General features: G+C 46.3%; 3 protein-coding genes across 3 annotated transcripts; 2 read left to right on the top strand and 1 right to left on the bottom strand.

The window, feature by feature from the left end:
• Positions 1–2,490: 2,490 nt before the first annotated feature.
• N7483_009212 (autophagy protein 5) lies at positions 2,491–3,557 on the top strand (the record flags this gene model as incomplete). The annotated part of the gene is made up of 3 exons (XM_057092639.1): positions 2,491–2,610; positions 2,669–3,101; positions 3,154–3,557. 3 exons carry the CDS (start codon positions 2,491–2,493, stop codon positions 3,555–3,557), a joined length of 957 nt encoding a protein of 318 aa, XP_056943813.1.
• A 494-nt stretch (positions 3,558–4,051) lies between these two features.
• On the bottom strand, positions 4,052–6,473 carry N7483_009211 (SAM and PH domain-containing protein; the record flags this gene model as incomplete). Its single annotated transcript, XM_057092638.1, has 2 exons — positions 4,052–6,223; positions 6,285–6,473. Coding segments are annotated over 2 exons (2,361 nt in total), but the record flags the coding sequence as incomplete, so codon positions are not given.
• A 4,453-nt stretch (positions 6,474–10,926) lies between these two features.
• On the top strand, positions 10,927–13,081 carry N7483_009210 (Zn(II)2Cys6 transcription factor; the record flags this gene model as incomplete). The annotated part of the gene is made up of 2 exons (XM_057092637.1): positions 10,927–11,077; positions 11,166–13,081. The coding sequence occupies 2 exons, from the start codon at positions 10,927–10,929 to the stop codon at positions 13,079–13,081; spliced, it is 2,067 nt and encodes a 688-aa protein (XP_056943811.1).
• Between the last annotated feature and the right edge of the window lie 1,298 nt (positions 13,082–14,379).

The following is a 14,379-nucleotide window of genomic DNA, read 5'->3' as shown; positions in this document are numbered from 1 at the left end:
CGTACATCTACTACTTCTAAGGTTAGCACTGCTTTCCACTATGTATGTGCTAGTGACTAGCGCCTTGTAAGTACCCATCGCTCAACCACTGTGACCCTCGGCTCGACATTCGCACGTTTTGGTCAACTGGTAATCTAGCTTGAATCCAGCTTGGAAAGATAGCCGAGGTCAGCAATCAATTTTTGATCCACTTATGCGCTCGCGCTCCTTCGCGCTGGCACTTCCAAGATTGATGACATATTGACGGCTTGGGGCCAAGTGAACTGGTCTCAACAATTTTCCGGCAGAAGATAAGACCGAATAGATCAATAATGACACGGTAGGACTAGTATAATGTTGAGATTGGTAGTACTTTGTAGCAACTTGAACTTGAATTCAACTGCCACTGGCAGTGCCCAGGTGTGCATACCATATAGTAATCACCTGGGAATACATAGTATAGATATACATATACTCCAGGGCTATATTTATGGACGTATCCGAGCTTGCTGGGCATGATTGATCTCAAGTAATCCGATCATGATGTTCAACTTGAAGTTCATTCAAGTTACTACTAGTACTACTACCTATCACAGCATACATCAATTGAGACTAGTATATTTTAAACTTCAAGTTGAATGTTTTCAGGCTCAGTATTTCCAACCTTGGATGGCCCTACATACACTGGCATATGTGCACCTGGCATGCATGAGCAACATATGCATTCACCGAAGCCCGAGGTCTTACGGTCCAACGGGCTGAATATTAAAGTGCTACTGATATCAGTAAAGCCGCCGGCAGTATGTTTTATCTCCAAGGCTGTGTACACGTGCACTGGCATACTATGTATCACGACATATGTAGCCAGTTGTATGTATGGAGTAGATATTGCCCAATGGCATAGCCGTTCAGTTGGAGATAGTTCAGCCGGTGGCAGGTGGAAAAGACTAGCAGATTTTCACCCCACGATGACCCAGATGTCCCCACGCGGTGTTGAAGGCCAATCAGAGGACGATTTCAACCTTGGAAGTTTGCCTGTCAGGGCAGACTCCATACCTGGGATATCTGGATTTGTTGACACATCACATCTCCTTGTTAGGTAACTGATTTCTACTCCGTACAATGATCGGCTACGAACCGAGTCGGACTTTGTTTGCTCCGTACGGACTCGGGATACACAGATGGAGATATGCTAACTTAAAGGGGTTAAGGTGCTCCGGCACGGCCTCGGCCACGCGGCATCTTCTACGGCCGAGGCCAACAAGGTCGAGAGCTATCTGGTGGGTTTCTCTATATTTGGATATGGGTCAGATAAGGGGCCTCCTTTCTTATGAATGAGTCCAGGGAAGAGCTCAAAGAGCTGGTAAAGGAGAACGTCTGAGATCACATGCCGCAATGGCAGGAATCATTTTCACCATTGGAATGGGGGCCGGACTGTAAAGGGGCATCCTGTTTCTTTGAATCTCATTGTCACTGACAGTGAGATATAGGACGCCGTGTTCAAGCATGGACCTGAGAGGATCGAGTGGTCAAATTCACTGGTAGAATGCAGAATGCAGGACGTAGGTCTTGTTATATCTATGACAGCAGCTTGTCCACGGCAAATAGCCTTGAACGAACTGTCTGTCACCAATATATTCAGCAACCCAGTTGTTCGATGGACGATAGATTTCATCAACAGAGTCTTGTCGTAATTTCAAGATGGACATCTGTGGAGTCTGATCGACAAGCTCGAATCAAGATCAACTCTTTTATGATCCCGGGTGAATCCTGGTCTTGGAGTTATGAGCGACAAGCTGCCCTCGTAGCTGCCCTCATCCCTAGGTCCCCAAGGTGATTGATATAAGCCCATAGCGCATAAATGGGTCTCTCAGGGTATTCAAAATGATAAATCCTAGCAAGATTCACTGAAAGTATCGCGTAGGACAAGAGGAGGATGCGATCGAGAGGCTGGTTCTGGCTGTTGCCACGGTCGGGGATCTTGCGGTCTCGGAGAATCTGTTCGCATGGAAAATCACTGATCCGATCGAGTGAATTGTATTTTATTTGTATATGGGATAAGAGGAATATATGTGGACATTATAATTATGGGTTTGTGTTATGAGAACATCACCGTTGTTGACATCAGACGTTGCAATGTATCCCCACGATCACGTGTCGCCGACCGTGTCAACCAGATTAACCCGCAGCAATTAACAACATTCATCGATATCTGGGATGAATTATGCTTGATGAACTGAAATTATTAATGGGATGATGAGTCTTTGCAGAATATGAATTCTTCACTAGAAGCATACTTGCAGTTAACAACTAAGCATCCTTTGTTTGGGTGATCTACTAGTACTTCACCTGGGCAGGCAGTGTGTGGCGCAATATATCATCAGCACTCCAGCCTCCTGGACAGGACCCGGACTCACCACTTGAAGTTTTGGTCCGACTCAACTGCCCTTTTCAGATAATGAATATTAGCTGACATCGTGCGAACATAGAACCGTGGTTGATTCTCCCATCATGGACAACAACCCCTCTCCTATTGCCATTCAAAGAAGGATATGGGACGGGCGCATCTCACTAGAGATCACCCTGGCACCTTCAGAAAGTCGAACTTACGACAAGACTGATCCATACCTCGTAAGACTCGGACCCAGCAGTTCCTCTAAACAAACATTCATTAATTCTTCCTGAGCAGATTTCATTTCACCGAGTCTCTTATTTGCCCACATTACTCCCAAGACTCCGTGCATTCTTCTCAACGTCCTTGATCGAGCCTAGCTCTCAACACCATGATGGCTGGTTCTCCTTTGAAGGTGTGCCTCTAAAATGGCACTACCCTGTTGGTCTACTCTTTGATCTTTATGCTGGAGCAGAGCCTGCTACAAGAAGTAGCACTCCAAGTCCCGACTCACCAGAAGACGAATCACCACTCCCATGGCGTCTAACTGTCCATTTCAGTGATTGGCCCGTGGAAGATCTCGTCCGTCTTGATGCAAAAGGGATTTTTCTGAACGATGCATACATAAACAGCGTCAAAGAGGCTGACTTTTTGCGCAATGGAACCGCAAAGGGGATCATGACTCTATCCAAGGAAGACTCATCGGGCTTATGGAAGGCTGTTGAGAATGGTACGCGCCCACAATGCAGAAATCCAGTTCCTTAACTCTAATTGTTCAATAGTGGACCTACCATCTTTCCAGCGTATCTCAAGCATTCTTCTTCCTCCGCCATCACAGCCATTTCGCAATGTACCAATCCGTGTGTTTCTGCCACTACCGCCAGATGGGGATTCACCATCATTAAAAGTGGTCCAATCGCCCTTTCCTCCTTCTATTCAGACTTCGAGTATGCAGGCTAGTCAGATGATTAGTTCTCGGTTAAGTCCGGCCACGCAACCGCAGACGATAGGGAATGTCTTGCATACGTTGCTTCCGAATCTATTTCCCAGTCGGCGAACTCCGGTTCTTGCTCAGCCTGTGCTGCATGGGGCGGTGCTTCCCATGTCTGCGCCAATTGAAGAGATCGTGAGAAGCTCTGCTTATGGAGATGGTTGGGCGTATGTGGTTGTGCGGATGATGGGATGAGTTGGGAAGAGGCCGTGAGTAATGACAGATAACGACCTTCAAGCCTTGGAATTACAAGACATGAGCGAACTCTTCAAGCTGCGACTATTACAGTAGTACTATGTTCAATTAATTGTAGAAAAGGAGCTTACTTTACTGAATGGAATGAGTGGAAGTTTAAGTCCGATAAATGCAATAACTCAAATTATCTGCTTGAAGAGTTGCCTCAAGGCCTATAACGCTAAATCCTATCAAAACGGGGTATCAGGTGGTTGCTGGCCAGGTCATAATTCTGCTTGATCATCCGGCCAACAAAAGAAATCTGTATAATAAGATGCGCCATGTAATGGTGTGAGGAGCCAAGCCAATGAGACAAGAAAGAGAAAAGAACAATGTAGTAACGAGCGAATGAAAGCGGAGAAAAATCATAAAAGCCAAATGGACATGGGAAGTCAATGATATGCGTACATGAAAAAAAGGAACGATGGTAGCAGGGGAAATGCAATTTGTCAATCTTAAATCATGTTTCCATTAATGAGAACCTCATCGTTGTTCTCCTTACCCTTCTTCAGGGCCCGCGCGAGCATAAGCTCACGCATCCAGTCAATGCGCTCTTCGCGTGACTTGACGGCAAAATGGTGTGTCTTGATGCCATCCTTGTGACCGAAGAGAGCCTTCTTCTCATTCTCCTTGGAAGCTGGGATAAGTGAGAAGGAAAAGGCAGTGTCATCCTTGCCTGAGTTCTTGCCCATGCGTAGAATGTTCTTCTTGAATCCAGCGCTGAGCTTGGAGCTAGTCGTCAGCGACGAGCAAGCAACGGAGTAGTCATCAACATCGATGTTGTCCAGAGCAAGAGACAGGCGGTGCGCTTCGACTTCATCCTTGTGCATGGCCAAATTGGTGCCGCGCAGCGTGAAGTGGGCGTTCTGCCAGTCGTGACGAAGAAGGTGTGGCTTGTTGCGCTTCTTCATGTAGCCAGCGTGGCTGACATCTGGGTCTGTAGCTAGGGATGACTTGGGGTTCACGTACCCGTTTTGCAACATTCGGGGACTGCGGTGCAGATCGTCTGGGGTTTCAATGGGACCCAAGGCCTTGCCTTCTTGAACGCTGTTTAGGGTTGACGTAGCACGGGGACGAGTGGTCTGAGTGCGTGCGATAGGCTCACGGTAGGGTGGGTACGAGGGCCCGTTGTTTAATGCATTGGGACGGTACTGCATGTCTGGGGGAACAGACTGCGAGGCATCACGGCAAATTGGTCCGCTGGGGAAAGCGGTGATGGGTACATCCATCTCTGAGAATGGAGTGCCCTGGCGGCAAGCTTCAATCTCGCTTGCCTTTGAGAAAGGGCCGTATTGTTGGATCGCTGTGGGTGATCCAAAGCCCCCGGCAGTGGGAGGGTTAGTAGTCACGGCAGTTGTCATGTCTTCCGTATTGGGACTTGACGGGATGGTCAAGTTCGGAAGGTTGCGTAGCTTTGCAGCCATATTGCTTGAGAACTCCTCAGGTGGTGAGTAGATGCCATAGTGGTCAAGCGGTGGCAGGTTAGACGTATCCAGTGTAGGTTGAGCTCCATCAACGTGCTGGTAGTTGAGGAAGTTACGGATTGTTTCGCGAGGATCCAATTTCTGGATCTCGCTGAGAGCAGCCTCAGAAAGCCCGGGTCCTGATCCAGGACCAAACACAGCAGACGAGGCAACCACCGAGGGCTGAGCATCGGAGTAAGGCCGGAGCATGTTCCTGGCAGTTTCTGGGTTTCCAGGACTGCCAGCAATTATAGCTCCATCTTGCATGAAGGCATCGGGAAATTCAGCCTTGAGCTTCTCAAGTTTGCGCTGACGGCGCTGAAACTTGGAGCAATTTTCGCCCTTTGAGCAGCTGTGGGGCTTGGGAAGGAGTTGTTCAATGCCCACAATAGAGACAGCGTCGGCTGCTTGTTGGTTGCCAGGATGTCCTTGGAAGTGGTGAGAAAGAATCTCACCCTTGGGAGATACGGACATAGCATAAGAGCATCGCTTAGCGGCCGAGGGACCGTGAGACTCTGAAGCAAGAGACATTGAACGACGTGATTCCGAAGTCTGAGACAACGAGGCCCCTGATAGTGAGGGCTCGGGATGGATCATACCACCTCTGTGCATTGTGGCCTTCAAATGGTTAATTGAAGCCATAACCTGGTGTCGAATGCCAAAAGAGTGGATGTTCAACTCCTTCAGATCATCAATCTGCAGACTGAGAAGAACAGTTCCGTTGATATCGTTTATAACGAACTTCTCGATTACAAGGTCGTTGTAACCAGCGACATGCAACCAATGTGCGACCTGGCTGGGTTTCCACATCATGATCTCCTCTTCATCCACCTGGGATACATCAGGGTGAACCGTTGTGAAAGCCTTAGGGGTCTTTGGAGAGAAGGGGAAGCGGTGGGGAGTATTCGGAGAGAAAGGAAACTGATTGGGCGTGTCAACGGAGCGAGTAAATTCGCTTTGTAACGGAGATCGCTCAAAATAGAGGTCAATCTCAGCCGTTGATGGCTCATAGATCGATGATCCTCGAGAATCTCGGAATAGATGTGGGCCATTTGGTCCCCGAACCAGCGAAGCCTTCTCAAGGTTTAGAGGAGGGGGCCTCTTTGCTTCATTAGGGGTTGGGACATCTGGCGATGATGCGGTGGTGGTACTTTCATGAGCAAGCTAGGTGAAATTGGTATTAGAAGTGATTTATGGCGGATAAGGACATCAAAGGCTCCCTTACCGATATCATGCTTTGCCTCAGAGACTCTTCATCAGAATCACTGGCTTCAAAATCGGTGTCATCATCAAAATCTGTTCCCGCAAAGGATACTCGACGCTGGACGACAGTCTTTGTGGGGTAGAATCGCTCATGATTCTTCATGCTGATGGACGCAGGCGCAGCCTTTCGTCGAGCTCGCAGAGAGGAATCCTTTAGAGAGAAAGAGGTAAGTATCTTTATTATTACAGGAAGCCAGAACCATTCAGACTAACCATAACGTCGACTGCACAACTCGGTGGTCTTCAAGACTTCACGGAGAATGGCTAGTCTCAGGCTGCCTCAAGCAGACCAAAATACAATATGCTGAGAAACTAGAAAAGGACAGAAGCTATTTCAAGATGGACTTCCGTCAACAGTAGACCACCTTGAAAATAATAAAAAAGATGTATTCAAAAAGAAAGGACCCGGATCAACCGAAGTGGGATATCTTGATCACGGGAAAGAGAAGAGATTAGAGAGCCAAGGACTCTTTTTTGAGCCCACATGGGCAATTGTGGTATATGTACGCTGCTATCACTGGCACAGTGGGGACAATGGGGAGAGAAGCCACTAAACATGATGCGTTGGAAGAGCGGTAACCGAAACCAGGAGCGTCGTCCTTCCGAACGATTTGACGGAACAAAATGTCCGTGCCATGCATAGTAAGTGAAACTCAGCGGCAGCGGACTAAAAAAGAAGTGATAAAATAGAAACGAGGCGTATGGTTGGTAGACGAATATAGGAACAGCTGTGATGTGATGACGAGTGACTAGCCTGCAGTAGCTCAAATTATGAGCCAGTTCAACTGCATATTGATTACCCAATAAGAGTGACCTGCAGTCAGGGAATCACGGCATAAAGGCTGGTTCTGGCTGCTGACAGGTCCAGTGGAACACGGCTGGGGAGGACCCGAGCGACAGTTGAAGTTTGTCTAACAGTGAATTCACAGTGGGAAAAGGTGAAGCGGGGGATGTGACTGGCTTGCAGTTAGCGCCCACTTGTGCATCGGGGGTGATCGGCTGGACCCACCTAGGGTCTTGAAGGAATGTGACGACCAGACATCAACCGTTAATTAGCGCTGTTGTCAATCCTGTTGCCCAGTCGGCGAAACACTTTCTGTCTGGACTTTTATTTAGTTGCTAGCCCAACCTGATCCTCGAGTCATGTCCCTCGTTTTCGTGGTCCACGTTGTGGGGTTGGTGGTGGTGTTTTTTTTTTGATACAGGATCCCAACACCGACTTTTAAAATCCTGGTCATTTCCCTGCCTCCAATGATAATTTTTTTGAACGCGCTGGAGGCTGGGTATATTCGCGGCATATACCGACATGGGTTCTTATTATGGGGCCCGGCGGCTTCTTGCGTCCACTATTGAACCAACACGATGCGATGCAAAGAGGAGTACGCATATCTTCTCCTCGGTTGCGCCCGGCGGTCTAATCTTTTTTTTTCTTACCCAGGAAATGTTGCCGAGATATCATCAAATAGATGATCTATCAACAGGATCAGAAGGATTTCCAAGGTCATAGCTCCCTAAGAACTTGCAGTTCGCAGTTCGCATTTCGCATTTAGTACACTCCGACTCCGGCGTAACCTGGACTCTGGCTTATATTTTGATTCGACTATTCCAATTTACTTGGCCGAGAAAATTATTAGTTCCGCCACTGATGAGTTTTCTCTACAGCGATAGGCTGATTGGTAGTTCAATAAAATGAGCCACGATGTAAGAGGCGGGGTTTGGGGACCCGATCATCTATGTACTAGTACCTATGTATATGCAGCATTCATCACCAAAACTCAAGTTCATCACCAACGTGAATTTTCGAATAGTTGTATCTCTTACATAGTATTAGTTATTGCATTTCCCTCCTCTCGAGCCAGAATTCCACATTTAAGTTCTCTGTGCCTTGCAATTTGAAGATTGGAATCGCTCTGGTCCGCGCAGCTGGGATCATATGTACTCATCTGGCACATTCAAGTTTGTGGACCATAGTCCCGATCAAAAGAATCACCATAGGCACGGCTCGGGAAATTGCATGTATCTATTGGATCTAGGTGGTAGATTAGTCGACTTGACGGATCACGTTGATGCCCTTTCCAAGGTTCCTAAGGAAACAATAGTACTGCGGGGATGACTTAACCCTTGACGTGCTACTGAAAACGCATGGCAAACAAGTCCATAGAACCACAAAAAGAAAACCCGATAGTCTGAGTCCATTCGAATGTTGAATTCTTCAGAAGAAGCCTTAAAACGGCAACCCACATGTGCTTGTGTGACGACAGGCTTGCTTTCTCGGTGCGACAATCTGGATATCAACTAGCACTCATATTCAATGTTTGCTTATGATAAAAACCAGCTATTTCATCATCAGGGGTCTTAGCATCATGATCCGTACCTGGCTTTGAACGACATTAATCATGCACCTCTCACGACCTTGCATACAACGGTTGGTGTTGGTTGACAGTTTGAGTCTATAAGCAAACGAGCCGGAAAATATCAATCATCGAAGTCACTAGAACTTGACATTGTATACATCATGCATGTAAACTTTGATATAGTTTAATAGGCGCGAAATGACTCGCTCTGCGATCTTCTAATCTGGAGATCGCGGACAAGCGAGATCTACACCACGCGGACTCTGGAATTCATCCAACAGTTCATGAAAAAGCCTCATGGCTTGCATGTGCTCTCTTTTGTTTTCCGGACGCCACAAGGTGATATCAAAATGGCTGCTGAGTCAATTGGACCTAACAACCTCCATAATCCATAATTTTCGGCCCTTGATTTGACCGAGACCGGCGAGTTTAGAACGAGGAACTTGAGCATGCACCTCGGGGAAAACTCATGAGATAACCTTGCTCCTCCCCGAATATCCACAACAGGGGATCGAACGAAGATCGGCTGTTCGGCTTCAGGGGAATCAAGACAGGTACGAACCTTGGAAGTACGAAGTATACGTCAGTATAGTAGTGCCAAGTTACTATTGCCTTAATCACACACGGCATACGGGAGTACAGAAAAGAGGTAGCACGTCTACCACCTGAGCATATTCGAGTAAATCCCGGTTAATGCATGCTATTTTGGGAGATTGATGCTAGTTTGCCCAAGTCTATTAATAGTAAATTAATCTCCGGGGGAAAGTTAAGAAACGTTGGAATGAGTCTTTATTCAGTTTCCGATAAATCTGTAGTCCCCAAAAGGTGGGATGAATGACTGGATGAGAAGTAAAATTAGCCAAAATTAGCCAAAATTAGCAATCTTATTTACAACTTCAGCGGTAAAGTGTTGCTAATTAAGGGAGAATCTGCAGACTAAAAGTTAGGGAATGCACTAAGGTAATCTTATCACAATCACATCCCCCACTTGTGCACGGAGCATCATAGTGGGCCTGCAGGTCCTGTTTTTTACACCAGTCAGATTTCAATAAACCATTACTCGGGCTATAGACAAATGTTCAGTCTCTTTTTTCTTAACCAATGATTACTTCAGGAACTCAAAGCTTGGCATGATCCCCTCACCCGTCACACCACCGTGCATACTTCAGCCAGTCATAGTGTGAAGATGTGTCCCCCCACCGTTCTGAAGTGATTGCTCTCGTAGCGAAAACCTATTCATTGTTGCATACCGAAAAAAAACAGCAATTAGAATATGCGGTCATTGAATTTGCGGTATTTTTCTCAATTTAGTAACATTAGGGAGCATTGGGCTGAACAGGATCATGTTGGGTTCGGTGGTTGATCACACCCCCGCCAGCTGCATTTTTCCAATCATTATCCGGGAGGTTTTTTGGGGCTTGATCCCGAGTTTTTGGGTTCATTTGAACAAGATTTTAGATCCGGCGCTTCAATGTACGATGATGTTATAGTTGATATGAGAAGGGGGGTAAAAAAACCAACATGAAATCTACTATAGAGTACTGTTGGTTGCGGAGTCGTAGTATCACGACAAGCACTAAGAAAAGGCTGGAGAACGGACCAGGACTCTAAGCGTAAACCAGACCCAATCAAAAAATTAGTGACATGGGTCATCTGCAGCTATCCCTGTTCACAAGCACACCAGGCAGTCCTGACTGGGTTATCTCCATCCAGTCCCTCGAGGAGCTCGGGATCGATGTGCATGGCGCCAATGCGCCGCCATACGACTTCATGGCACTAAAAAAAGATGGTTAATTGACCCAAAATTAGTTTCCAACATCCTTCTTGCAGGATTAACCAGCCTTTTTTGTCTTCTGATTCGTCCTTCCTCATGTCGGATTACCATCTCAGGAAGATTTCGTGGTGATCCCAACTCCACAATCAGCGACATACCTCCTCAATTATCCCGATCCTGCAGTAAGTCCACTAGTGTGGATGAAGTGGATTCCAAAATAGAAACTGTGGTGCGTCCGCCAGAGCTATCGTGAGTTTTAAAGCTTCTGTGATCCCTCGCCAATCTAGAATTTCCATCCTCATTCAGTTGCACGGCCAACCATCTCTTTTCTTTCCTTCAATATTCTTTCGGATATCAAGTCTGCTGGCCCAGACTTTCCATAATAAAGCTGTGATCTATCCATTTTGGTTATTCATTCAAGTCATTTTATCTTTTCGCCATTCATTGTGATCCTCAGGTGTCAATCTACTGTCAAAATGCCTACCACCAAGAGAACTCCAGCCACTGCGCGAATCGCTGAGACTCCTAAGGCTGGTCCCTCATCGCAACTATATCAGACTCCTACGCCCCCGTCTTCTGAAACTGGAGAAAAAACAAATGGAAAGACACACAAGCGTTCGCGATCTGGTATGTTCCAATAATTCATGATTCTTTTTAAATTTTGATTTCTTTTCGTCTTTTATTTTTTTTCTTTTTAGTCGCTAACAATTTCAAGGCTGCTTTACATGTCGCTTGCGCCGAAAGAAGTGCGATGAAGCCCACCCTGCCTGCGGTGCCTGCATTAATCTAAATGTCAAGTGTGAATATAAGCGTCCAATGTGGTGGGGAAATGCAGAGTCAAGGAGAGTCCAGAAGGAGCGCATTAAGAACAGAATCAAGCAGACCAAGACAATTGAGCGCGGTGGACAGCGTGCCGATCAACTTCGCATGCGCCATGAATCGATGTCTTCACCATCCGATTCTCTTGATTACGACTTCGGTCGACCTGTCTTTGCCGAACCAAACGATATGTTCTCTTCGCATATTCCTACCCCAGGCTTGGGTACTGGTCCCTATGGTCCTTATGCTCCTCCATATGAGATTGATGTTAAAACTGAGCGCCAACTTTTTATCAATGATGTCCCTACGCGTGTCGACTCCTCGACTTCGACTTTTAGTGCTTTTATTCCTCCTCAGTTGAGTGCACCATTGCCGACATTTGGAGGTGAAGAATGGTTTGGAGATGAGTTTCTACCACCAAATAGTCACAACAACTCATTCAGCTCGGGAACAGTGGGATCAGCTCAATCATCGAGTTTTGATCGATCTTCCACATGGAACATTCCAGTTAGCGACCAGGACCGTCCTCTTCTGGATCACTTCATCCATAATGTACTGCGCCAAATCTTTCCTGTTCTGGAAGCCCATCAGCGAGGTTACATTCGGGCTCAGGCTATTCTGCGTACCCTGGAGACTAATAAGACTTACCTGCACTGCTGCTTGAGTGTTGCTGCTATCCATCTCAAGACTACTGAAGGATTAGTTGGAGATCAAATCGACCATGACATCATGCGCCACCGTTTCGAAGCCATCTCTCAGCTGTGCAAAGCATTGGGAGACGATGCCAATCACCAGGAGATTCTCGATGCTACTCTTGCAATGATTTTCTTCCATTGCTCCGTCGGTCCATCAGATGACTATCTTCCAGATATCCCATGGTTCGACCACTTCCAAGCTGCTTCCAACCTAGTCAACAGACTTGAGCTTCCATCTAAGCCAATGGAATCGGTAAATGGATTCATGGTTCCTTCTTACAGCATGTCTTTGACTTCCTGGATCGATATCCTCGGATCGACAATGAGAGGCAAGACCCCTCAGTTCTCCCACACATACCGATCAAAGCATCTGAGTGGAACCTCATCTGGTCTGAAGGAGCTCATGGGTTGCGATGACAGAATCATGTACCTAATTTCCGAGATCGCCTGCCTTGATGCCCTGAAGACCGAAGGCCGTCTCGATGACATGGCAACTTGCTCGCATATTCAGGCTCTCGCAAGTCAACTCGAGTACACTGAACCTGCCGATTCAACATTGGAGAACCCATTCTCAGCATCCACCGGTGCAATCATGCCCGAGGCTTTGACCAAGACAATGACACACATCTTCCGCGTGGCCGCCCGCATTTATCTGTGCAGTCTCGTTCCCGGTTTCGACCGCAATCAACCCACCAACGAAAACCTGATCTCATCAGTTACCAATGCTCTCCACTATATCCCTGCGGGACCACATGGATTCGACCGCTCTCTTGTCTGGCCATTGCTAATGACCGGTGTGTACGCTGCACCAGGAAGTAAATTCAGAGAAGTGCTCGCAGACCGAGCCGCAGCATTGAATGACTACGCCGACCTCGGAAGCTTCGGTCGCATGTACCGCCTTCTGCAGGAAGTCTGGCGACTCAGTGACGATCCTGATAACCACACAAGCTTTTATAATGAAGAATTCAACTCCTCACTCACAAGCCCGATCTCGAAGCTATCTGATTCCTCCAAGACCGGCGCTGGCGCCATTCTTGGCGGGAGGGAAATCAAGCGACAACAGGTTCACTGGAGAGATGTGATGCGGCGAAACAGTTGGCACTATCTGATCATGTAGATGGTGTCTTCTTCACTCTTCAACTTTTCTTCTTCTTCTGTACTTCGTGAGACATTCCTCATGCTGGCTTTATATTACCTTGATGGTAAATGATACCCCACTTTGCGAGTAGCTATTGTTGCATAAAACAAGCTCAGGGCTTCCTTTCCTTCTATTTTCAGTGATTTGATTTTTATTGATTTTATTTTATGTTTGATGCCCTTTTTTCTTTTCTGAATGCGGGTCGGGCTGGTCTTTGGTCGGCGTTCCTCTCGAAGGATGTTTCATATGTGCCACTGGCGTCTAGGGAGTTTGTTCCCTGCAACGCACTGGTTGGTCGCTTAGTATATACTGTTGTATACCTGAAATGCACTGGATTTGGATCAAAATACTTTTCAATATTGTAGTTCATTTATAGAAAATAAGGCGTTCAATCCATGGCTTAATGGAATGGACTATTCTAACTTAAACTTGAAGTTCTTGGTGTTCAAAATGTCGAACTTATGAGTCAAACTTGAAGGTTTCAATACTAAACTTCAAACTTATGTAGAACCGTGAGTCAATTATTTTTAGTCCAAATATCTCTAGATATCTTTGGTCTGATGGCACCATTGAGACTCGATTTGGAAGTGTAAATCGCTATTTCAATTTTGCCAGTGCATCTTGGAATCCTCCAAGTTACATGCCATCTTTCAACATTTCCATTTATTTGAATCACCTTTGAGGTCAGACTTGAGGTTTCTCGAGTCGCTCAAGTTGAACTTGTTATATACTAGTACTGAGATAGGTCTACAAACTTCAATTTTCAATCATCAACTTCATATGTGCAAGTTCAAATGATCACCTGTTCCATACAGTGCGGATGTCTTTCATCCCAAGTTTGTTTATTCCCATTCCCAATCTCCAAGTATCCACATTGATATTTCAAAATGGACACACCAACATACTAGTGAAACAGTTCTATGTTCGAGATTCACTCTTGGACAAACTTTACATTCTACCTAGATAGATAGATACTAGCTAGAGGAGCAGAGAGCTGCTTTACCATCTCGACACAAGTGCATTGCCCAGACTAATTCAAAACACCAACTCATCATGAAAATAAACAACGGCGCTAAGTGATGTTAAGACCTTCGTCTATCTTGAAGTAATCGATAGGTCCCTGAAACCTAAATAGTTCCTAGTCTTAACTTTGATGCTATTTTTGCGTCCAGCGTGGAGAACCTGGGAACAGTTAATGATGCAGGTACCAATAAAACTCCGAGAGGGCGATCAAATGGCCTCAAAGGGTTCTTCAGACATGATGTTTAGTTTCAAAG

Source organism: Penicillium malachiteum (genome assembly GCF_028827825.1).
Source record: "Penicillium malachiteum strain IBT 17515 chromosome Unknown utg000004l:1.0-4883003.0:1.0-4884900.0, whole genome shotgun sequence".
NCBI lineage: Eukaryota > Fungi > Ascomycota > Eurotiomycetes > Eurotiales > Aspergillaceae > Penicillium > Penicillium malachiteum.
The sequence above is the reverse complement of the archived record's forward strand: the minus strand, read 5'-3'. Positions and strand labels throughout refer to the sequence as shown.